At 34.6% G+C, this 26,685-nt stretch overlaps 2 protein-coding genes across 2 annotated transcripts; one reads left to right on the plus strand and one right to left on the minus strand.

Annotated features, from left to right (window-relative positions):
- The first annotated feature begins 11,565 nt into the window (after positions 1–11,565).
- On the plus strand, positions 11,566–13,700 carry LOC132304221 (probable pectate lyase 5). The gene is made up of 4 exons (XM_059801800.1): positions 11,566–11,726; positions 11,831–12,571; positions 12,724–12,862; positions 13,361–13,700. Exons 1-4 carry the CDS (start codon positions 11,620–11,622, stop codon positions 13,580–13,582), a joined length of 1,209 nt encoding a protein of 402 aa, XP_059657783.1. The 5' UTR covers positions 11,566–11,619; the 3' UTR covers positions 13,583–13,700.
- A 2,833-nt stretch (positions 13,701–16,533) lies between these two features.
- Positions 16,534–26,265, minus strand: LOC132304222 (T-complex protein 1 subunit epsilon). Its single transcript, XM_059801801.1, has 9 exons — positions 25,926–26,265; positions 23,610–23,928; positions 22,184–22,532; positions 21,724–21,856; positions 21,558–21,610; positions 19,248–19,350; positions 17,365–17,531; positions 17,168–17,281; positions 16,534–17,019 (listed from the first exon to the last, which is right to left on the minus strand). The coding sequence occupies exons 1-9, from the start codon at positions 26,122–26,124 to the stop codon at positions 16,849–16,851; spliced, it is 1,608 nt and encodes a 535-aa protein (XP_059657784.1). The 5' UTR covers positions 26,125–26,265; the 3' UTR covers positions 16,534–16,848.
- Between the last annotated feature and the right edge of the window lie 420 nt (positions 26,266–26,685).

Here is a 26,685-nt window from a genome sequence, read left to right on the forward strand (position 1 = left end):
TGGTATATGGATGTGAAGACTAGGAAGGGAAATGGGCACCAATAGGATTGTGTTTTCTGGATTGCTCTCTTATCCAAAGAGAGTGGATTGGTGAGATATAGACCTCATATTTCATACCCCACCAAAGTTTCTTATCACATCCTAATGACTAAAATGTATTTTCTCTTAGGTCTAGGAATATGTATTCAATAATAATTTTGAGTCCTTTTTGAGGCTTTTGAGTTTTGAGGTCCATCCCCCCATCTACAGAGGTCTAGATTGTTGAATGGGATGAAACCAATTGGGTTTGGGTGCACCAGAAAGGTCATGGCCACAGAGTGCATGTCCAATATTTGATGGGTTGCTCTGGCCCATTTAGTTCTTGGGCTTACTTGTCATATTGGCATATATTCTGGGCCCAAACTAGATGAGTCCATTAATCATATTTTGATGGGTTTCTATGGCCCATTTCACTTCCTTGGACTTCCTTGTTAGATTAGCATATATTCTGGGCCCAAACTAGATGAGTTCATTAATCATATTTTGATGGGTTTCTATGGCCCATTTAACTTCCTTGGACTTCCTTGTTAGTTTAGCATATTTTCTGGGCCATTTCTTGTTGGGACCATTAATCATTATATATTTTGTTGGGTTTGTCTGGCCCATTTCACGTCCTTGGGCTTTCTTGTCAGATTAGCATTTTTAGAACAATGTGACTGTTAGAAAACCTTGCTTGCTTCCATCAATTCCATGGCAAAACTGAAACAGAACATCTGATAAAATAAAATAAAATAAAATAAAATAAAAAAAGAAGCTACAATCTCTCTCTCTTTATATATAAATACACACACACTATAATGTAATTAAACATTAATGGTCATAAGCCCCATGGGAGCACGGTGTACCTCTTTTAGTAAAAGTTTTTTTCACAAATCAGGCCAAACCAAAGTTTGGCCCAATGGGCCTTGAAAAAAACTTCGTCAGCCTCTACCATTTGTATATAATCTGGAAATGCCGATCCAGCCCAGTTGAGATGCTTAATTTAAACTTCTGAAGGTGCACAATTGCATTTTTACGATTTTTAGAATTGAGTGGAGGCATAGATATAGAAATATGAGTAATGCTATCAAGAGTAGTCATGACCTTTTGAATATGAAGAACTCACGACTGCTGTTAAACACGCTCCATTTTACAAGTTTGTTAAGTTATCGCAGATTATAACTTCCTTCTCAAGGTGGTGGCATAGATAATTGAAGCATGTCGCCAAGAATGCGTCACGAATCATGACTTGTAGGGTTCCAGAGGAATGTACTACAAAGACTTGGTGGGGCGTCTATGGTTCATAATTTAATCGAGTTAAAACAATTTGATCGAAATGCACCCAAAAAAAAAAGAAAAAAAGGGTAACCTGTCCTACTAAAATAGTAGGCAAGAAACATACATACCTCGGTGGGGTGTGTATGGTTCAGCACCAACGGGTCACATAATTGAAATCGGTGGGCAAATGTGGCATAGAAAGGCATGCTAGGGGTCCATATATGCCATAGCCTAGAGAGATGACAATCACGCGTTGAATTTGAAAACAAATGGTCGGCAGAGTTGTACCAGGTGCATGATCGACGCATGACCATAGTTGTGCGTGGCATGGACCAAATTTTCAAGTCTTCCAAGCATGATATACATAGTACCCAAGTGGCAAATGCATGAGGAAGATGGTTCAGTCTTCATGGAAATGGAGACTCAAAATCTTTTTTGTTCAGTTATCTGAAACTAGTTCTTCCTAGATACTAAAAATTTGTCAATAAATGAATTTTTTGAAATGCCTATGTAGTCGGTAGCTCATTGGTTGGGTTGTTCCCCGTTGTCTTAGGACTGCTGATGCCCCTATCCTGGGATATTTGTATATTCGGACTAAGCCTTGTCACCATTGTAAAGATGAAAGATTGGGGGCCGAGCTACCTTGCTACTAAGAATGAAACATGTACTATGCTATGTTCCGTTAACCTTGGACGTCTCATTTCATTGGGTTCATTGGAGCCGATTTCAAGCATTCGCACCCATTAACTTATAATCTAACATTCTTGCCATAAACTTTTTTAAAAAAAGTCAATAAATGGATCTTCAAACTATTTCATGCTTCATATAAAAGGATAAAAGTATTTGAAGCGAACACACACACTATATATATTATGTATTTATGCTTCCATTGAGGCTTAGACACTCGAACTCTCCATTTGGAATGGAGAGGAGAGCTTCTACTAATACTAATGCCTATTGGTTCTGAGAGAGCATATGAAGTACTCTACAATTCGAACTCTCGATTTTCATATGTGATGTGAGAGTCTTTGTCATTAAGCTATCCTCTCCGATCTAATTAAAAGGAGTTTTTTATTTTTTTATTTTTTTATTAAGACCTTAAATTTGAATGCAAAATCTAGGTACTAGCAAGAGGCCAATGGTGTTCAAAGGACGTGGCCGAAATGGGAGACCTGAAACTAAAACTATTCAAATCCCATGTCCATGAAAACTAGATGAGTTAGAGTTAATAATGCTCCTAAAGTCTTTTGGACTTTTATGAATATGTCAGACTTCATAAATTTCATTATTGTTATTATTTTCCATATAATAGCTAGAAAAGCTACTGACAATGAACATAGAAGCAGCAAATTGCATGCATGGTGGGTTTGGACCACCAAGTCCATGTGCGATGCCTCAGACACAAGCGGCATCATCTTTATGAATTTGACCCTTAAATCCCTAGTAGTTAGGGAGTCTATGTCCAAACACTTCGATATCTTTGAATTGAAAGGAACTCATTATTTTGGGTTGCCAAACAGTATGAAATTAGTATCTGCAAACTTTTGACAAACCCTAGCTCTGCTATGAAACTCGAACCTCTAACATTTCCTTCGAGAAACGAGAAGTCATATTAAGTAATTCAAAAATCGGATGCATCCGATCGATTTATGAAACTAGTGTCTACAAACCCTTCGAGAAACAAGAAGTCATATTAAGTAATTCGAAAATCGGATGCATCCGATCGATTTAAGAAACTAGTGTCTGCAAACCTTTTACAAACCCTAACTCCACTATGAAACTCGAATCTCTCACATTCCTTTTGAGAACAGAGATTATATCAATTGGACTAGTGACTTAGAAATCGGTAATTCTTATTGAAAAAAGGAAGGCTCGCGCGCAATAATCACAATTAAGTAAATTATAGCTCCAATGTCGTTTATATAAATCAGACTATAATAATGATAAGTAATTCGAAAATCGGATTCATCCGATTAATTTATATGAGTAAGAGATGACATCATCATGATGTATTTCCTACTCGCATAAATTTAATCTCATGTATTTGATTGTTAGACTCTCTATTAGTACTTCATCAATAAAGTGTGTTGTTTAGTGTTTTTCACGCCCTAATTTACTAAACATAAATTGAAATGGCCTAAATGCTCTAATAATTAATGCCCACAAAGTAATTAAGTAATTTGATAGCAGCTCTAGGAGACAAAATTGGTAAGAACACTACCATATAAAGGAATTGAATCAAGAGCTTTCAAAGCTTGGTTCAGTGCCAACACTTTAATGATGAACTTGAGCCAAGTCTAAGCTATGGCCTTGTTCAAATAGCTTGCATGTTCCAGTTTAGGTCAAACACATGCACTGCACATGAGCTTGTTGAGCATCTACTCAGTTTTGTACTGAAGTCTAGCACTTTCAACTCATATATCATGCAAGTAGTGACTATATATATTCTCTCAACATATCCAAAATTTCTTAAGATCTTCTTACTAATAAATAATTACTAATAATCTTCTTTCTATATATATATATATTCTCTCAACATATCCAACTAATAATCTTCTTTCTATAATTATGTAAGTTGTTTTTGTGTGTGTTTTGGTTTTATTCAATTTTGGTTTATTAAGCAATCCAACTTGAAACATGCATGCCCAATCTTGGTTATTGCATTTGATGAATGAGCTAAATGAGTTCCTTAACAAACAAAACTTGACTTGTATTAAATGAAATTTAATAAAAGAAAATAAAAAATCTAAGATTGCAAAAAAAAAAAAGGGTAACGCTAATCAAGTCGAAATATATATATACATATATATAAATCAATCAATTCCCACATAAAATGACTAATCGTGTGGTTCATGTGATGCAATCTCATCATTATTGTCCAATGGACAACCTTCATTTTCCTTTGGATATTTTTTTAAAAATTATTACATGGTTAACGGATCATTGCTTTTGGCAAATTATATGTTGACATATAAATAAAAAATAAGGTGAAGTTGACATAAAACTGACACATTTGTTTATATATCAGCATTAATTATGCCACCATCTAATATTTTTCCAGACATACTGACTTACATATCGGATTATAATTGATCAGACCAAATGGTAAAAATTTCTAATTCTTGTCAATTAATTTGAATTGGCTTTAAATATTATTACATTATATGGTGGTTAATCCATCAACACCAGTGGAAAACAATAACAAAAATAATAAATTAGTTAATTAAAATAAAATAAAATCCATCAAAAATAAATGGCATTCGATTAATCCACTATAAGCTGTTGTGATTGGAGGATATGGGGGACCTACTCATCTCCCTATACAGGACCAAGCTTCAATCTCTCCAAGTTCCATCTGCAACTCCCATTAGCATCATAAATGCCCTCACTAGCTTGTACAATTCCTGCAGTTAAATAGTACCTTACACAAAACACACACACACACAAATAGTACATGTAGGTGTGTATTAGATATATAGGCATGTGCCTGCATGGAAAAACTTTTTATTTGTGCAATTGTCGGCAACAATATATAGATTTATCTGCATAAACATGATTTTCGCAGGGTCCTTCAATTCAAGTATTCACTTGGGAGTCCAATCATGGGTCAACTAATTTCCTCCTTCAACTAAGTCATACAATTATTATTATTATTATTATTTTTTTTTTAACAATTGTCGTTTTTATGTCTTGAATATGTTCTTGTTTTCATGCTCTATATTTTCACTTACATTATCACTATTTATGACATAATTTCGCCGCATTGGTGCTTCCGCACTTGAATTCGCTCTCGAATTCGCTCTCGTTCCCATCACCACTTTATGTGACTTAACTCTTACAAATATTTGATGTGTGTAAATATATGTATAGGGTTGTTCACCTACTCACTAGGGTGCTAAGAATTTATATTCGAAATAAATCATCATTGTTGAATATAAAAACATAAATTATCTTTTTAATTGTCAAATAGAATCTGATGGGCAATCCAGGATATATATCAAGCCATTCAATCTTAGAATGGGCCTGTCCCTTTTGAATTGAGCCCACCATTACATCATTCTTGGCCCAAATCGTACAAGTAGATAAGGTGCAGATTCCAATGGCTTGATTTTCTTCAAGAGGTGATTCCGACGGCTAGAATCTGGCCACGTGGCATGCCCTCAGTGGTGGGATAATCCAAGGGAACAAAGCTCACATGGGAGAACGTGCATTTCCAAAAAACGTATCCACGTCATCGAATTGATTGACAGTGAGCACTCCACGGTGTCCTAGTAACTGACATGTGGAAGATTATGACCAATGCCACATGGCATTTTGGCGGCAAAGCTATGGTCTCAAAAAATCAAAATCACTGTCGAAGTGTCAACTCACCACTTTGAACTTCATCAATATTTTCAATACATGTTGCAATTTTCTCATTATGGTTGGGAAATTTCGTATTTAGAGTTGTAAAATTTTAAAATAAATGTGTTGAATTTACATCATTGTGGGAAAAAGAATATTTGTAAATTGACCTTGTTTTGGAATTCAAGTTTCATGCTCAATTGGTGAATTATTAAAATAAATATGGTGAAATGGTGCACCACTATTTGTGTGAAAAATAATGTCTTAGAGAGAATTTAAGTCTGGCTTTGAGCACGTGCATGTGAATTTATCGTTTCATTTATTATTAGATAAATAATTTATTATATTTAATTAAATAGATCAACTATTTTGGTAGTCCGAAAGAGTTGGATGAAGTGAAACAAGAGTTATTTGTTTCACAATGAATTTGAATAGGAAATTAATTAAGTATAAATTGATGGGTATGCAGCACCACTTAACATTAACAGATTAAACTTTTGAATAAATGGATAAGTGTTCATCCGTTATAGTTGGTATTAGAATCAGACTCAATCATTAATTTGGTGTCACGCCAAGCCCCAAGAGACTAACACAAATATCCGAACTTGGACCAAAAAATGTATTTGTATTACTAACATAGCCTATTAGGACTCTTGTTGGTGGTGCTGGATCACTGCCGAGGATGAAACCACCCAAGCCTTGTGCATTAATAAGATCAAGCATCAATTCACTCCATCCATAGTAGTTTTTTGTAGAGAGCTTGATGGGAACAAAGTCCTTCACGTTAACCTCTACTGGGTATGGGTAGTAATACTCTACAAAACATTAATTGAAAGCAAATCAGTTTAAATAATGGGTAAAAATATCTTTGTGGTAGCTAAATTCTGGTCATGAGATACCTCGATGGTTACACCGTGTATAGATAATAGGCGGATGCAAGGAAAAAAAAAAAAAAAAAAAGTTTTAGTAATACTAACACATTTCAGAATATATTTAAGAATAGTAGGGCCAAATATAAACAAAGAAGACCACAAGTCATGTAATGAGTTTTTATTGTATTTAATTATTTGGAATGGTCGGCCTAAGTGTATTAAAAATAGTTTTAGTAGTACTAACACGCCTCATAATATATTAAATGGATTGTGCGATTTTTATTTATTTTTTATTTTTTTATTTATTTTTAAGTAACAAGATTAGCAACAAAAATCATGGCACATCATTTAAGACTGTTGTTCATTTGTCAATTCAACCACTGCTTTATATGTCTTTAGCCGATTCAAAATGAATGTCAAATCTTGTTGGCTCAATTGAATATATTTAAATGTCTAATTAATGCACTGATTAATATCTCTCTCTTCTTAAAATTATCAGAAAGAGACTAATTTATAGCCTTGTATCATTGAGAAAGCTTTATTATTATTATTATTAATTCGGTTTTTATTATGTGTGACAATGAATAAGAACTCATTTGATGTTTTTGAGACAATTCCGATCAAGTTCAACCATTTCATTTACCATAATTGCAGAGTTTAGATCCTTTTATGTATGTTTTTCTGGCGTTGTAGTGTGTTTATACACATTCATGTTCAACACATTATATCTTTAAAGCCCTATGTGATTGAGACAGTTTTTCACCTTTAATTTGTTTGATTTTTAGTATGTGTGACAATAAATAAGAACTAATTTGATGTTTCTGAGAAAGTTTCAATCAAGTTCAACTATTTGGTTAATCATAAGTACCGAGTTTGGATCATCTGCTATATATTTTTATGATGTTGTGTGTTGTACATATTGGAATCGTGTTGCTGCCTCCATTAATAGAGGATGCAACAAATTAAATCAAGTTGAAATATTATTTTTTCGAGTCTCAAAATAAATGTATTTGTTTGGTACGTAATTTTGTGATTGGCGAATTTCGATGTTGAAACGTATTCGATCAAATTATAATTTTGTTTTTATTTTGTGTCTTGATCATAGAGTTGAACAGCAAGTGCAAGCATACTCTCAATTCGACGAGTACACCACTTAAAACACGTATGTGAAGTGAGGGCAACTTACACATCAAGTTTGAGTTTGGTTGGGATTGCAGAACAAGGTTTATACCGAAAAATGCAATTCCTGCAAACTTACACTGGTTTACTTTTGGCAACCGGTCGCACTAATTTACGGTTAGAGAGTTCTACAAGGTGCCACCAATCGCACTTGTCCAGAGTAGCACTTTGCTTTTCATTTTGAACCAAACTTCCTAAAGATGTCCTTATTTGTTTTTAACCTACATTTTAACCTAGTTAAGGACAAGGACTCTTTTATATATATATATATATATATATAATCTCATAGTCTCATTTATCTTTGAGTAAAGAAACTTTTAGAGTATTTTTCACATAAAAATTATCATAGATTTTTCTATGTGCTTTTCTTTATCTAAGAGCACACACTCTACACGAGTGATTTGAGGATGGTGTTCTAAGTTTGATCCGCATTCAAAATTGAAGATTGTATTCATTTCCAATAAGAAAGCAACAGTTGTTTTTTCTCCTTTTTGTCTTTGTGAGTATAAGAAGGATGATTCAATGGCATCACGAAGGAGATAATTTGTTCATAGAGCAGTTGTGTTCTAGCAACCCTTTCTCAAGGATTGAGGAATAAGCCTGAAATATGTAGCAATTGGACGAGGAGTCGCAAACATAACCCTAAGGCGTTCAACAACTGGTTCTTACCTGAGTGGAATGAGTGTGAGCTTGAGACGTAGTTTGTATAACTTTGCTTCGAGATAGTGGGTTATTTCACTTGAAACGGCAAAGTCTCCATAATTTTTTCCCTCTGGGTTTGCACACTAAAATCGTGGTGCCAATCTCTTGCTTTATCACACTTTTATTTACTACTTTGTGTGATTGATTACTTTTAATTTGGATTGAATTAAAATAACGTCAAAAATCGAACAAAGGTACAAGTTAAACCCATTTACTCGGCCCTCTCGGTATTATGTTTTGTTTAAACTTTAACAACCTTTCCACATCACGTAACTCACGACATTTTTCAACCAACAAATTTGAAGCTATGTTTGAAAGTATCGAATCAATGTTTTTTAACCAAATTTACTAAAATTTCAATTTTAAAACGTCTATTAAGTGACTTCTAAACGCAACATGAGTCTATTTGCTTATAAACAACTTGATTAACGGGTAGCTTAAACAAAAGTAATACAGAAAACTATATATATATATATATGGACAAGTGCATAAAACACCCCTAAAGTATACTTTGCGTAACATTTTTACCCCCTATTTGAAAAAGTGTAAAAAAAATATCCCTAATATTTTTACATTGTGCAAAAATGCCCCTCAATCAGAAATCTAACAAAATTTAGTGTTATAATACCCGTTTTGCCCTTTTACTCTTTCGAAAATGTACAAGAGGATATATGTGCTACTAATCTTATAGTATAGAAGTATTATATGCACATTACCTTACATATTTTTTCTGAAACTTTTTTCTTCTTATATTCTCTAAACTTCTTTTTTTTTTAAACTTTGAGAATTTGTATAACAAGGATTTAAATTTTTGAAGATTTCAGTGTACTATTTTCTACTAAAATTTTTATTTCATTATTTTATTTTATTTTTTTCATACCAACACTATTAAAAAATAAAATAAAAAAAATAAAAATCTCAATATTTCGAAGTTTGGAGCATATTTATTTTCTTTAGTTTGCACTTTATTTTTGTTTTTTATTTTCTACTTTTATCTTTACTTTTCTCTTATACTTTTTTTTTTATTTTAATATTTACTTGTCCATTGCCGGCGTCCTTCAACAATGTCATTTTCGGTCATTTTATATATTTTATAAAATAATTCAGTAAGGGTAATTTAGTCAACTTAGAGTTTAAATTTGTCATAGGGGCTTATTTGAACCAAATTGAAACTTTAAGGATGTTTTTTTGAACATGAGGGACATCCTCTAATAGTGTCTTTTTCGGTCATTTTATAAAATTATTTATTTTATATATTTTATAAAATGATTCAGTAAGGGTAATTTAGTCAACTTATGGTTTAAATTGGTCAGGAACTTATTTACACCAAATCAAAATTTTAAAGGTTTTTTTTTTTTTTTTTTTTTTTTTGCAGATAAAGGGTGTGTTCTCCACTTGACATAGAGAGAGAGAGAGAGAGAGATGGATGGATGTAAGAGGGACTATTTTAGCAACCTTTTTACAAACCGGTTCCTATCTGTAAAAATCACATGGGTGAGGTGTGAATGGAACCAAGGGAACAACAAAAACCAGAAGCTTCCCATACTTCTGATGAAAAAAATAAACCTATAATGACGGCCTCAACTAAATGCAACAGAAGTTACATCAGATGGAGACGTAAAAGAAAGCATTTTCATATTAGAACACCGACACTTTTTAAGTTAATTCTTAAAAAGGTGTCGGTGTATAGTTCTAAAAATACAACTTAAAAAGTAAAAAATGTGACCAAATTTTATGTCATGTATCTATCATTTCTCTTACTATTATATATATCATTCAGTAACATTTTGTGCAGTGAATAAATAGTTGTCCACTAGCATGCCTCTTTAACTGCATTCCCATCTTCTCTCTCTTTTTTCTTTTTGGTGGGTGAGCCATAAAATTAAATTCAGCAACTGGTCCTAATTGGTACATACATTCTTGCATGAAAGATTGGTCCTGTATCTACACACACACGCTAAAAGGTGCTCCGCGGCGCAATTTGTATGACTATTATTCTAGCTAAGAAAAGAGAATTTTGAAGAGTGCAGCTAAGAATGGAGATAAAGAAGCAAAAGATTGCCAAGTTGATAGAAGTAACTGCTCAGGCGCCATTTATGATTTTCTATTTTTACCCATTACTTTATTGTTGATTTGAAGAAATGAAAACTTGCAAGCTTTTTTTTTGTTTTTTTCGAGATGGGTTGTAAATTGGGTTGGAAAAAATGGTAGGGCTTCAAAAAATGGGGATTCTGACGTGGCCCGAATTGTGACACTTAGATTAGTTTTTCTCTTATGGGTTGTGGACCTATTTAGTATTTATTTGTAATTCGGTATATAGTGGCGTGTAAAATTTGGAGCAGGATTAAAGAAAACACTGAAAATCACACAAAGAGAGGGAGAGTTGAGATTTGGGGACTGAAATTTGAAATTTGTAATCTCCTGATTTTTGCATATAGTGAAATTTTTCGTAGGATCTTCACTTAAGTACAACTTGTGTCGAATCACGTTAAATTTGTGTCTTGTGTGGTTTGTTTTTGTCATGTTTCGTGAATATTTCTTGGTTTGTGACGGTTTGTTGTAATATGGATCACCAAAAAGTAAGTTCAGTTAATTTTTTGAGAGCAATTTTCTAACTTATAGGAACTGAAAATCAGAAAACTGTACAAAATCTGTTTAGTTGATAGATTTTAAGAATTGTTTCAAAAAATTCAGTTAAAACTAGTCTGTTTTTTTTTTCCCTCTCAAAATTGGGGATCACCCAAAATAAGGACTTCCTTGATTCTATTTTCTAAAAACAATTATCAAGAACTGAAAAAACAGTTCGGATGATTATGAAAGCACTTCTATGAAAAAAAAAATATATATATATATATATATATATATAGGTTTTGAAAAACTGTTAACCAAATATATTTTTTACAATTCTTTTTTATGTTTAATTTTTTAAAAAATAAAAATTGTTCTCGAAATACTAAAACAAACAAACCCCAAAACATTGCTGATTTTATATAATATATCTCTGTGCGAAAATTAACAAGAACATGGGAAATTTCTGAAGCTTGTAACTACCCAAACTACCAAATTGGGCCCCTTAAAATCCGAAATTGGTGAGACAAGTGGGGTACCAGTATATTATTATTAAATCACCCCTTTCAAAGGCTTCTTCCCTTATATATTAATCCCATCTCCAGGCAACTTCCTCACACATTCTCTCTCTCTCTCTCCAAACAAGACAGGATCAAAGATGTCTGTCTCTCTCTTTCTTATACTTTTTCTCTCTCTACTAGCTCCAATCTCCATTTCCTCTTCACCAGTTCAAGACCCTGAGCTAGTTGTAAAAGAAGTACACGAGTATGACACTTCACTAACGTTGTTACTTGCTTAACACACAGTTCACATACTAGTCTAGCAATGTGACAACTTATTTTCTTGGTACATTTTTTTTTTTGTTACAGGAAAATCAATGCATCCAGAAGAAATCTAGGTTTTCTCTCATGCGGGACCGGAAACCCGATCGATGACTGCTGGCGGTGCGACCCCAATTGGGAGAAGAACCGGCAACGCCTAGCGGATTGCGCGATCGGGTTCGGTAAGCAGGCCATTGGAGGAAGAGATGGCCGAATTTACGTGGTCACGGACTCCAGCGATGACGACGCTGTCACACCCAAGCCAGGCACACTAAGATATGCTGTCATCCAAGATGAGCCACTATGGATCATTTTTGAACGTGACATGGTGATCCAGCTGAAGGAAGAGCTCATCATGAACTCATTCAAGACCATCGACGGTCGCGGCGCGAGCGTCCACATCGCCGGCGGGCCATGCATTACCATACAATACGTGACGAACATCATCATTCACGGCCTAAACATACATGACTGTAAGCAAGGAGGGAATGCCAACGTGAGGAACTCCCCTCACCATTATGGGTGGAGAACGATCTCGGATGGCGACGGGGTGTCGATTTTCGGAGGGAGCCATGTTTGGGTTGATCACAATTCTCTGTCCAACTGCAATGATGGACTGATTGACGCCATTCATGGATCCACAGCCATCACCATCTCAAACAACTTCATGACACACCATGACAAGGTCATGCTCTTGGGACATAGTGATACCTACACACAGGACAAGAACATGCAGGTGACCATAGCATTCAACCATTTTGGTGAAGGGCTTGTACAAAGAATGCCAAGGTAAAAGGAATTAAAAGTAGTGTACCTAACAATGTCTCAATTTAATTTTTATTTTATTTTATTTTATTACTACTTGTTGAGCATTTATTTCAATTAGGTTTTTAAGTGGGGTCAAGGTATTGATGCCTAGCTATCTCTAATTTTGTTCTCAGATGTAGACATGGGTATTTTCATGTGGTGAACAATGACTATACTCATTGGGAAAAGTATGCAATTGGTGGCAGTGCCGATCCTACCATCAACAGCCAAGGGAATAGATTTCTAGCTCCCAATGACAGGTTCAACAAACAGGTGAGAATCCCATTCATTTTATTCGCATCCTGAAATTCAAGACGTTGATTCGGTGCTTATAACCGTGTGAAAATCAAGGATTTGACAGGACTTCGTTTAACTTGATGACCCAGATAGGACAATCACAATCCCAACTAGTTGGGCATGACTATTCATGTAATTGACAAACTTATAATCCATTCTGTCTGCGTTTTGAAATCTAAGACGCTGATTCAGTGCTTATAAACATGTGAAAATTAAGGGTTTGATGGGACTTCGGTTAACTTGATGACCCAACTAGTTGGACATGATTATTCATTTTTTTTTTTTTCATAATTGGTACTCACACACACATGTCTCTATTGACATTTAAACCCCTGACCTCCTTTTAGAAAGTAAGAGGCTGAAACCGCTAATCTACCGGCCCATTGGTGACATAACTATTCATGCCACTAAATTAATTGCACTACTAATATTTTCTAGGACAAACTTATTTGACATTTAACATTTGGTTTCTAGGTTACCAAACACGAGGATGCACCGGAGGGTGAATGGAGAAAATGGAATTGGAGGTCAGAAGGAGATCTAATGTTGAATGGCGCCTTCTTCGTAGCATCGGGAGCGGAAACGTCGTCCGGTTATGCCAAGGCGTCGAGCTTGGGTGCAAGACCGTCGTCGCTCGTGAGCTCGATAACACTGGGAGCAGGTGCACTTAGGTGCAAGAAGGGCTCGCATTGCTGAAGTACTATCAAGAAGTATCAGCAACCACAAAACATAGGGAAGAAATAATAATAGGCCAATTAATTGCCTTTACTAAGAAATTGTAATTTGTAAAATTTTATAGTTCTCTTTTGTTTTATTCTCATTGTCAATTCTTTTCCTTTGCTTTTATGTTTACAAACTCGACCTGTTAAAGAATCATTTAGAAATTATATATGTGTGTGTGTGTGTAAGTGTGTTAGAATCCTAATAGGGTTCTAAAGAAAAAAGAGAAGCTAAGTGTTGATAAATAAAAATTTCTTGTAATATAACGTTATGAAATGTTGATAGAGATATATGATTACTGTGTGTGTCACTGTGTGTGTGGGATCCCATAGGGGGTTCCCTTCACATGGGATGGTACATGGATGTCAATGTAGCAGAAGATAAAGCAGCAAATGGCTGTAGCTTTTGTCATTTAATAGGACCATCTTCTGGGGACTAGAATTAAAACTTTATACCCACAACATTCATTGAAAAAGTAGATATATATGGTGGGCCCAATTATCACAAATAATACTAGCAGCATTTTTTTGAAAATAATAATAATAATAATAATAATAATTTAAAAATACTAGTAGCATTCAAGATGCAACAAGACAACCAAGTTGTGCCATGAATCACACTACCAAACCTAGTTATCACACGACACAGTCACCTCTCATATGCAAAATCATAAATGTGATCACTGTGACTCCACATGACTGCTCTGTATCAATGAAACGCCCTCCATTGCTCTTAAATACAAGAAAAATTAGACTGCTCTTTATTTTGGAATCAAAACATTGGTACATGTACCTCTGGTAGAGAAATCATGGGGGTCACACTATTGTATTATAGATTTCAAGTTAGTTTACTGTTGACACTCCTTATTCATTAGGTCACTCATTCGGGTTTAGCTCGCCATACGAGTAACCTAAAATTTTATTTTTTTAATGTAATTCTATTACTATTTCTCTATGTATTTTAATGGTTACAATCATATTCCCATCTTCTAGTTTTTTTTTTTAGTGTATATTTGGTGATGACTGTGTATGGTAACTTTCTTAAAGAAATGTCTGGAGATGCGTCCCTCTTATTTCTTGCTTCTTAAATTAAACATTCAATCAACCAGAAATAATAAGAAACTATAGAGTGTGGTGTAGTGTATTCCAGAACATTGATGAATTTGTAGAAATTCATAAATTGGAGAAGATTGTAAAAGATGAAGGGTTCTAGAAGCTAAATCTTAACCATGGCTGTTAATGCATTTTGATCCAGAGTGCCTATATATAAAGGTGGTAGTCACATTTGTAACATAAGCTATGATAACTTTTTCTAATATATTATATTGTCTCATTCCAGACACAAGGTAATGTGTAAAATAGCAATTGGATTCTAATTTTCGTTTATTATTAGAATGTTAAACTCGATACAAATACGAGAGACGTAATTTTGTCAAGAATTGTTGACAAAAATCTTACAGTGAAAAAAACAAAAATCATTTTTAATAAATAAAATAAAATATTAAATTCTTTGTCGAATACTTTTTATTAGATAATTTTATTGCATATCTCAATTAATTCACCATGTCAAAAATCTCACGAGAGACGTAATTTTGTCAAGAATTGTTGACAAAAATCTTAACAAAAATCATTTTTAATAAATAAAATAAAATATTAAATTCTTTGTCGAATACTTTTTATTAGATAATTTTATTGCATATCTCAACTAATTCACCATGTCAGAAATCTCTTTTATCATATAATTTTGTGCACATCTCAGCTCATTTGTTTGGCAAAAGTATAATTTTATATAATTCTACTATTACTTTTCTATGTACTTCAATGGTTACAATTATATTTTCATCTTTTGGTTAAAATAAGTGTATATTTGGTTATGACAACAATATGCATGATAACTTTTCTTCAAAATAAGTTGGACAATTTGGAGATGTGTCCATTTTATTTATTAAGTTTTTAGAAAAAAAACTTTTTAAATGTATTGACCAAGCATTTGAAATAACATAGGACAACACTTTTGCCAGAGCCATCAAATTCCAATAAAAAAAAGGAAAATTAGATGGCATCTTATATATTTCAAAAACAACCGACCTTAGAATTATTGTTTTAAATTTCTCACCCACAAATTGCTAAAAATAATGCTTTGCTTAGAGAAGTGTCGGTGGTGGTGGTGGTGGTGGTTTCTTCAGGACAAAAATTTCTAGTTCTATTCCAACATATCTTCCTTCAAGTCTAAACTGGCGGGGCCAAGATAATAACTATTAGGCACCCAAGGGCCCACTAGGCACTACGTACTACTATCACTACATTATTAATGGAGACAAAAACTCTAGCATCTCTCTTAGCAGAGGCATGATGTACCAAAATGTACATCAAGAAGCCCTATTAACTTGCAGATTGTACCATCCAACTCTAAATGAAGTAAACTGTTACGGTTCTCGTCCTCTCGTGTCCTCGGCCGGTTTCCCCAACCATGAACCATGGTATCTGGTTCGAAAGGAACGAAAGCTAGTACTACTACATTATTAAGATACATAAGGACCCATCACCATCTGCTTTGTACCTGCTGCGCAAGTTACTACACCACTTGCCCTTAAGAAACATAGGGACCCCCAATTCTCTCGCGCATATATCAAGTTTATTAGAATTTTATTATTAACGGACATTAGGGACCATCAGCACCCACTTGACAACGGTTTTTCAACGTCCATTCCTACCATGTAAATTCTATGCTATGCTACTTTGCTAACATCACCTACGTGAGCTCCTGCTAAAGAAAGGAAAAGGGTGGGGAAATCCTACTGTTATAGGATGCAAGAACCAGAATGTGAGGTCACAGTGCGTGTGCGGGTGCGTGTGAGAGAGTGAAAGTACATTCTTGTGCTATAGCAAACTCTAATCTAACTTTCTCAGGTAAAAAAATACCAAATATATAAATAATCAAAGAAAATTTTCCACTCTTCTAAATCTGTTAATATGTCACTAAAAAGAAGCTGACAGAAAGTGCAACAGCCAACAACAGATTTATAAATGTCAAAAAGTAAAACAAAATCAAGTGTATCAACCATACAGAATCATATAATAACACAATAAAGTAAACCCAGGATGAGACAAGATGAGACGTATGAAGAAGTTTCACCCCCCCACAAACATGTGGGCTAAGTGAATTGAGTTGCCATATGAGCCGACAGTATAATGTGGCCACCATTTACGCGAAGCAAAACTTGGCAATAAGTACCTGACATATCAGTAATCAGAAGGGGAGATAACATCATCAATCTTTAGAATCATCTTCACAACTTGTGTTGCAAGCATTATCTGCTGTTGCTTCCCTATTAGTGTCTCAAAGACATTTTGCTCTCGCATGTCATTTGTGCCATTGTCATTGCAGTCTATCCCGCACCAGGGTATGTTCTCCTGCATATTGAATTCAAAATGATGCTCAGATAAATGATTATCATTACCAGCCTTTTAAAAGATCATACCGCTCAAATGGTAAGAACATGAGAGAGAGAGAGAGAGAGAGAGATGCCCCAGACCAAAGTGACAAGCTTGTTCAAATTACCTTGACTTGCTGAGATTTCACAGCAGATAATGTTTCGATGGGTTGAAGACCGCTATTTTCGGCAAGTGCCATGGGAATAGAATCCAAGGCATCTGCGAACGCCCTAATGGCATACTGCATACAGAAAGGAAAAGGTCTAAGTCCTAACATTCATTAATGAAAACGATAAGAAAGAAAAAGAAATGTAATCTTGGTACTTGTTCAACTCCAGGATATTTATCAGCACCCGCTTCCACAGCAATTGAACAAGAAATCTCAGCGGAGCCGCCGCCATACACAATAGAATTGTTGCGAATGAGATTCCTTGCCACGCATAATGCATCATGGATGCTGCGCTTAGTCTCCTCTACCATCATTTTGTTACCTATTGCAACATCAAATAACAGAACCCAATTTAAGTTCTTCTGCATACATTCAAGATTGCTTCTACTTTGGCGCCATAATCCCATTTTTCTTTTGGTCTTTATCTTTTTTCTTATACTGTCAATTTACACTTTTTCCATGTTTATGTCCAATTTCTTTTGGCTTTCATGTGTTAGATTGAATAAGCATGTAGATAGATACTTTATCCCAAGTTGCTTAATGAGGAAAAGAATGACCAGACAATTTTATTTCAGAAGATAAAAGAATGACTTAGAGAAGGCCATCCGATCTTAATTCAAACTAAGAACCAAATATGCCATCAGATAGTTTGTCCAAATACAAAACAAGAAGTTACAATAAATAATGCCAATACGAGCATTTCTAATATGTTGAATTCATGAAGCATGGACACAGATACGGAATAAGGACACAATTCAATAGACGAAGTGATTCGATGTATTCATGTATTTATAGATTGTTTGAATGTAAATATGTCTAAAATTAAAACATTTAGGTACCATATAAATTAGTACCATATTTCTTTGTTAAGTTTTAAAAAATAAAAAATAAAAAAATGTATCAAGTGTAAATTTAGTACCATAACTATTTATCATGTTATATACCTGTATTATGACTAACATTTCTTTATAAAAAGAAGTATGACAAAACAGTGCTACTACCATATTTCATATTTCTAAATTAATATAAATTATGTTGCATGATTATGGACTCTGAACGAAATTATACATTATATTCTTCTCTAAGAAAGACTAAGTATCCGAAACCCCTTTGTGTCCATTTCTAACAATCACACCATGATATTATTAACAATAATTCTTCTCTGGTAAATGCTGCATTTTATTATTCAAATTGCATCATATGTGTGCCTTGAAGTATTTGAGAAGTGTGAGATACATGCTTAAAATGAAGATTTTTTTTTTTTCAGAGTATGGATAGGTTTGGGAAGTATTGAAAATCTATCCACAAGAATCCAAGGAGCGTATTAATATTTGATATGGCTACGGGCATACGACTGCCTTATAGAGGTATCCACGGTAGACTTAAGTTGTTAACAGTCAAGACTGCAAAATCTTCTATATGGTTCACGCCAAGTCATGGACACTAAGACATTATTACTTCAGCAATCAATCACCACACCAAAACTGGAAGCAATGTAAATTTTTATCTGGCTTCCAAAGGAAAACCAAAAATAAATATTTTTTTCCTGATCAAGTTCCAATATATACTTCACATTTCCAGATAAAGTTTGTAGGGAATGCAATAAAATGCTTCATAAAATGAGAATGCACAAGATGTTCCATTCTTTTTAGTATTTCATACACCTCAGAAAAAGTGGTTTGAAACGCAAGTGAAAAAGTTTAATTAACTGTTTGGCATTCAATTATATAGTGCCATACCTTAGGGCTAAACATAAGACTTGAGAGAGAATGCTAAACCATTTATTATTTAAGAATGAGGAAACTGACTAACCCAAACCAGTCCTACACGTCAGACAGATTTACATATAAAAAGTATGAAATTACAAATATCATAACCAGGAAGACAATATAATTTTTTTAAAAGCACAAGTATAAGGCAGATATCATTCTAAACTGTATTTAGAACATGTATCATACAAAATATTTAGTTCCAACAAATATAATAAGCCAAAAAGAAAATGATTGTGACCGGAATAGAATGAAGGATATAAACATACCGCCACGAATGAATATGGTTACAGCCCTTGAATTTGCACAGTGTTCAATATAAAGCATTCGATCTTTTGTGGTTCCAAATGATTTTTCTCGAACCAAACCAGCCTAAAACGAGCAAAAGAATATATATATAAGAATGGTTCATTTTGTGCAAAAATGCAGTGTAATGAGATAATTAATAAATATCAAACTGAGTTTAAGATGAAGCGACACAGAGACAGATAAATTAACAAACATCAAACTGAGTTTAAGATGAAGCAATGCAGCAGATTATATGCTGCTTCAACATAATAAGCACGGGATACTCTGACAATAATCAAGATTAGAATGATATATTCATAAGAGTTGTAGACCATGATAGAATCAGATGTCAGAATTCCCACATGTTCTAAACACGATACAACAAGATGGCATTCATTGCATAAAGAGCGTGCACACAATACAATGTTATCTTGAGCAACGAGCACTTCTTATCTGCAACTGCATACCTTCATCAACTATTATTTGCAATATATCAGATAAATGTGTCCCCTATGGTTCAGGGATAGGACACATTTGCAGTACTTTGTGTGTCTGTGCACAATGAGATTGGAAAGGAAGGAGATGCCGGGGGGGGCAAGCTAAGTGCAGAAGGTGAGCTTTTTTACTTCAAGCCCAAGCTTCATGATTATAAAATATAAATAAATAAATAAGCAACCAAAGAAGACTACGTAAATAGGGCTGTAAACGAGCCGAGCCGAGTAGTGGGCAGTTTGGGCTCGGCTGGGCTGTTAGAAAAGGGTGTTTGAGCTCCGCTCGAGCTCGAGCCGAGCTCGCAATACAGTGTTAGAGCTCAGCTCGAAGCCGTTCAAGAGCGATTCAAGCCGAGCTCGAAGCTCTTTTTTTTTTTTTTTTTTTCTTGCCCAGAAAAGCTCGTTTAACATTTAAAACCTATATATATATATATATTAGAGTACAAATTTACAAAGATCTATATATATAATGTGTGAAAACTTACTAGTGATCTTTTGGGTGCAAAACTATTTCTGTAAAAGTGGTGGTGGTGGTGGTGGTGGTGGTGATGATGATGATGATGATGATGATGATGATGATGATGATGATGAGGAGGAGGAGGAGGAGCTATCGAAATAAAACAAGTTGAAACTATGGATCTGCGTTTGGATTGAGTGATGACTTGGATTGAGAGACATGAGGGGAAGCGTAAGTGAAAGAGAAAAGTGAAATGGAAGTAGCAGCTGCTGCGGCTAGGATTGGGATGACATGAGGGGATATGAGGGTTGAAGGATTTATATAGATGGGCTTCAGAGTGTGGGCTTGGGTTTGGATTGTTTCAATTTGATTGGGTATGGTCTTTTTAAATTTTTAAAATGATTGGTTCTACTTTTATATGGATTGGATCGGGCTAGGTTTGGATGGGCTAAAACTTTGAAGTGAAAAAGAAAATGTAAGGCCCAAACTTTTGAAGTTATATAGTATATAAGTACATACATATATATACATGTATGTAGTATACATATTTACGAGCTTAAATCAAGCCTATAAGCGAGCTTGTTCACGAACATGTTCACGAATTAACGAGCTGAGTAGAGGGGTGTTTGAGATTGGTTCACTTATTAATCGAACACAAAAATTCTGTTTGAGCTTGGTTCGTTTATTAAACAAACGAACACTAACCAAGCCCTTAACAAGCTGAGCTCGAGCTGCTTGTCGAAAGCTTGGCTCGTTTGCAGCCCTATCCGTAAGGAGCATTATAGCAAAAACAAAGAACATGGGGATGGATAGGCCATTTGATGAAGCAAAACATTTCCCCTTGAAAGAAATAACAAAAGTAATTTATTGACAGCAAGTTGTGTGAAGTTATAAAACTTGAAAATAAGCATAAGAGAATCCATATTTGAAATTTAGAACCAATTATGCTGCACAATGACTAAGATTGAATTTTTTAAAAGATAACCCAAATTTATGATAAAGGAGAAATATGTGATGTGTAAGTTCCCTAGAATTTCAAATTCATCATTAAACCAACCTACTAACTGGACAAACCGTTTGATTTTGGAATCTGTCATGGTACGCCTAGTTTTTACCCTAAATGTCTTATGAAAAAAAAAATGTCCTAGTTGAACACAGTATTATCCATTTTCATAGGTGGCAACCATCAATCTGGTAGTGCAGCCCATCTACGATTTGGAGCCGAAAATAATAAACTTTATTCATCTTCATCACACACACACACGAAAAAAAAAAAAAGGTAATAAGAGAAAGGCACCTTGAATTACATAAATAGGAAAACAGAAGAGAATTAACAAAACTACCTTGCCCAGTTTTTCTGGCGTCAACTCTTGGAACCTCGGCACAATTCTCCCACCTAAACAAACAAGACATCAATACAACTGTAAGTACTAAGTAGAAAGGGAAATATAATTGTACGAGCAAGAGATAGAAAATATTTAATGATTAAAAAGCTCATTTAACACAAACCTGTGGCTATTGCTATCAGCTCTAACTCTACGCCACCAACCCATCGGACAGCAGGCAAGTTCCTATGCATTAACAAGTGATTTGCTTCATCATCAAACCCCCATTGGCAGATAACCAAGGTAGCACCAACATCCTGAAATTCAGACAGAGCCAGGTTGTGAGGAAAATCGGGTCCCTCATCAACCCAAATCTACAGTAATCTGGAAAACTTGCCCTAGATAATGCATTTTAATTGTTGCAGCAGTGAACCTAGGTTTAATATAAGCTTGTATATTACTATTTTTATAATAGAATAAAGTCATTATGACATTCCATAGAAGAACAAAATCAACCAGAACCACAATGAGAATAAAAATATGAATACAATCTAAAAGGAAGATATGTAAATTGCACTGTAAAGTGACATTATTATTTTATATATTATAGGCAAACATCCATAAAATTTAAGCTGCAATTCTACCTTGCATTTTTGGACCATATCATCGAAGTACTTCTTCTCCTGCTCACGTAGAGTCTGGAACTTTTCCACCGTATCAATGTCAACCTTATGCTTTGTCTTTGGCTTAGGTGGCTCAAAGGGGCAAGTCAGTATAGCAATTTTTGCATCTTCTATTTGCTTTGGCATCTGTGGATGGCTCATATCCTTATCAACAAGGATTCCATAAATTAGTTCTGTATCCTCCAACTTCCCACCGACTTTCCCTTCCACTTTAATAAGATCTAAGTTAACATCCTTCCTCTCTAAATCTGCAACAGCCATAACTGCTTTGACAGCAATCTCAGCCAAACTGCGCTTGCATCTATTCACACTGCAATATAAGATCCAAAGGAACTGAATCACAATACTGAAACAAAGAAAAAGATATAACTATCTGTAATGGTTGATGTAATACTACAATCAGATAAATATGTTTAAGCCGGGACCATTCCAACAATAACTGAAGGACTCAATTGACTTCTATTAACAAGCAGAGATGAAAATGTGGTGGGAATCAGATGGAACCCACTTTCCCCACCCCAACCCCAATAAAAACACGTCATATGTGCCTCCTGGCCCCGCCAAGCCCCGTTTAGAAAAACCTCTCTTCACCATCCCCGTTCTAAGTGCCCCACCCTCAACTAGCCAGTCTAGCCCTGCTCCGCCCTGGTCGCATATCTTCGGAAAATTTAATATTAGAAAACAAATTTCTCTAAATATTGTTGGAAGACCAATATTCACAGAGGCTAAACCCATCACTTGAAAATAAGAACCGTATTAATTTAGAATATTTAGTATGAATAATAAAAACTCAGAAGGGAAACCTCTTGTGTTCTTCAAACTATTTTTAAAATAAAATAAAATAGAATAAAAAACAAAGGCCAGTTATGAGAAGAGCTCAAGCTAGTGTGAGATAAAAGACATGTCAAGAATGAAATTTTAAAAATTACACGATTTGTTTATAAATTTTACCTACATGAAATAAATCAATGTCAAATACTTGTCCTCAAGCTTCCTGAGTTAGTGAGTTTGACCAATTTAATAACCATTAGACTTAACTGTAATTATAGTCGACACAAAAAAAAATATGCTACAATGCACATTCATAATCCACGAATTGTAAGCAGTACCATGTAATTTTCGAAAGCACGCAAGCCGCAAACAGAAAACATATTTTTACCAAAATTTAATTAATAGAATATGGAAAAGAGAACAAGCATGGAAATTGCAGAAGATACACAAGAGTAAACACAAACTAGAACAAAAAAGCAAAAGGCCTTTATGAATAGCAATGAGCATGCACAAGAGGGTATGAAAGCAAATAACTGCCAAATATTTATAAATAAAAAATAAGTGTTTTGTTGACAGAACGAAATAAAAAGCAGTTGGGAGCGGGGAGGAGACTTACATCTTGGAGGATAAAGTAGTCATGCAAGTTTGAACCAAAGGCTCTATGTTTGTGGCATCAAAATTGAACTTCTGTGATATATGCTCCAAATGTTCAACAGCTATTCTTGAAGCCATTTCATAGCCCTCCGCAATCCGGATAGGATGAATACCACGTTCTAACTGCCGTTCAGCCTGTTCTAAAAGTGCACCAGCCATCACTACAACTCCAGTTGTTCCATCACCAATTTCATAGTCCTGACTCCGTGATAATTCGACCATCAGCTTCGCAATTTGATTGTCAACATCCATCTGCTCCAAGATTGTTGCACCATCATTTGCTGACAGAAAACGTCGAAATAACAAAAGTGAGGGAAGCTCAAACCGAAGAATAAGTTTACTGTACAAATACAATATCTCGTCTTTTATTCTTTCTTATTTTCTCTTGTTTTTGTGTGGTTGGGGGGAAAGAGGGGGGTCTGTAGGTGGACAAATATATTTTTAATGAATGCAATATAGCCTATATAGGCTAAAACCAACCGATGCACTAAGAGGTAGCTGATGAAAACATAACAATGAAGTACTGACAAGAGAAATTGGGGTGTTAAATAAAGTTATAAGCTTCAGAACATATATGAGGTGTCTTTTACATATCCAAAGTACGTACACTGTCGGGTGGGAAAAAAAAAAAAAAAAGTGGTTTAATTTCAAAAATAAAAATAAAAATTTAATGCACACCGGCAGTAATATGACGACGCAATTACACTTATGGAAGAGTCACATTTCCCGTGCAAGGAGTTGTCAAAATGGGTAGCAAAACTTTTTGAAATAATCTTCTGCTATTTCATGCTCATGCAAAGTAGCACACTTAATTTAAACAGTGTAAACCACACCCAAAAAAAATAAAATTGGACAGAGAAAGAGAGAGAAATAGAAAGAGAGATCCATGCAGTGCCCCACTGTGTGCATTGCACAACCTTTCAGCCAAACCAAACATTTGAAGTTATGAGCAATTTTTTATATCCACAATCACATCCAAAAAATACCTGCATTTATGTGCTGGGGTATATGTGCTGATTAACCACCAACACAAATCTCAGTTATTAGGTATCCTTCAATTAGTTTACAACAGTTCTCAATGCAAACAAGGCTTTTGGTTGTACTTTAAAAATCTTAATAGTAAACTGCAATCATAAGACCAGCTACTCAAGAGTCAAGTCTGCAAGCAGAGGCAGCATACAAAATCAAAAACTTCTATTACTAAACTCAAAACCCAAGAAAGAAAAATAAAATCGATGGTTTTGCTGACATGTTGTTAACTTTACTTCATAAAGGAGGAGGAGTTCATCATTTTAAAATGATAATGACAAACAAATTACTACAAAAAAAAAAAATGTTCTTTACACTAGCTTTAATCCTTGTATTTATATTTATAATTTTTTACGATTTCTTGGCTACCATGCTTAATCAATATGTTTATGGTCCAAACATTCCTTTCCCATCTTCACTCACCTCAATTATGCAGCTAAATCTTTGCACTTCAATAAATACTTGTCCAATAGTTAACTGCATTTAGCATACCCAATAAAGCAAAATAAAAGAAACAAACAACAAAAAACATAATTGTTAATTATTCCATGTATCCCTCTGACAATTAACGAGAACTGATTTTTTAGTTTACATAAACCAATTTTTTTTAACTCTTTCGCCCCACTAGCTGATGATCCAATGGTAAAAAGTAGCATGGGAACAATCAACAAAATACAAGAGCAACCAATAAATCAATAATGAAATACCAAAAAAATAATAATAAAAAGAACAGTAAATCTACCCAACACCAAATTTATAGTCAGACCACACTTCAAAACCCTATTATACAGCAACCAATAAAGCATCTGTAATTTCATTCGTTCAGAATAGCAGGCAACATAATCAGCTCCAAATATACAACATATAAATATATATACATAAAGAGAGATTATATATATACATATAACAATAATAAAAATCAAAGAAGAACCGTGAATCTTTGCAACACCAAATTTATAGTTAGATCCCCACTTGAAACCCTAATTGACTGCAACTAACAAAGCATCAACATAACGAACTCCAAATATCAAACACATAAATAAATTTTTTTTTTATAAGTACAAACACATAAATACTAACACCAAATTTATAGTTAGATCAAACTTCAAAACCCTAATTGATTACAACTAACAAAGCATCTGTAAGTTCATTCATGCAGAATGGCAAGCAACATAAATCAGCTTCAAATATCGAACATATAAACATATAAAGAAGTAGATTATTTATGTATGTGTATATATATACTTACTGACGGTGACTTCGCCGTCGGGGCTGGAAAGCATCTTGTCCATGCCCTTGGGGCCGAGGGAGGTGCGGAGGATGCGAGCGATGGCTTTACCGGCGGAAATGTTGGCTCTCTGAGCATCGAGACCTCTCAACCTGGTCTTCTTTTCTTGCTCCTTTATGATTATGAATGGCCTCCCAAACTCATCGAAAGCCAAAGCCATTTCACTTATCCCTATGTACTTCCACTGTTATCTTTATAACGCCGGTGATACTTCAGATCGCCGGCGAAATCAACCACAAATGAGATTGAATTTTAGAGAGAGAGAGAGGAGGTAGAGAGAGAGAGCAGACTGAAGTAGAAGCTTTGAGAAGCCCTAAAAACCCTCCCGCTTTATTGCTAGTGCGTCCGCAGGTCGGGTTACTTTCGGGTTCGAGTTAGACGGTAACGGGTTAGAACCATGGCCCTATGTTGTTGAGTCGGATGCTGCACTAAGAACAGATTATAAATTTATAAGATTGGAGAATAATTTATATCTTAAAAATAATAATAAGGGTTAAGTGCAAAAAATACCGCACGGGATACAAGATACATGAAGGCATTTGAAGTGAAATACAAATTGTTTGAAGTTCATTTCCTCTTCGTGTTTGTTCAGTTCGTTGAAAGATCCACTTTGATGCAAGAAACACTCCTTTTAGAAGAAGAAAAAAAAATTGTATATAACTCTATGTATTATTCACTTGATCATCAATTTTGACTAAATATTTTTATTAAAAAACCCAAA

This window comes from Cornus florida, unplaced genomic scaffold (genome assembly GCF_030987335.1).
Source record: "Cornus florida cultivar Cherokee Brave unplaced genomic scaffold, ASM3098733v1 CherokeeBrave_3.0.0_Hap2_Chr04, whole genome shotgun sequence".
NCBI classification, from domain to species: domain Eukaryota; kingdom Viridiplantae; phylum Streptophyta; class Magnoliopsida; order Cornales; family Cornaceae; genus Cornus; species Cornus florida.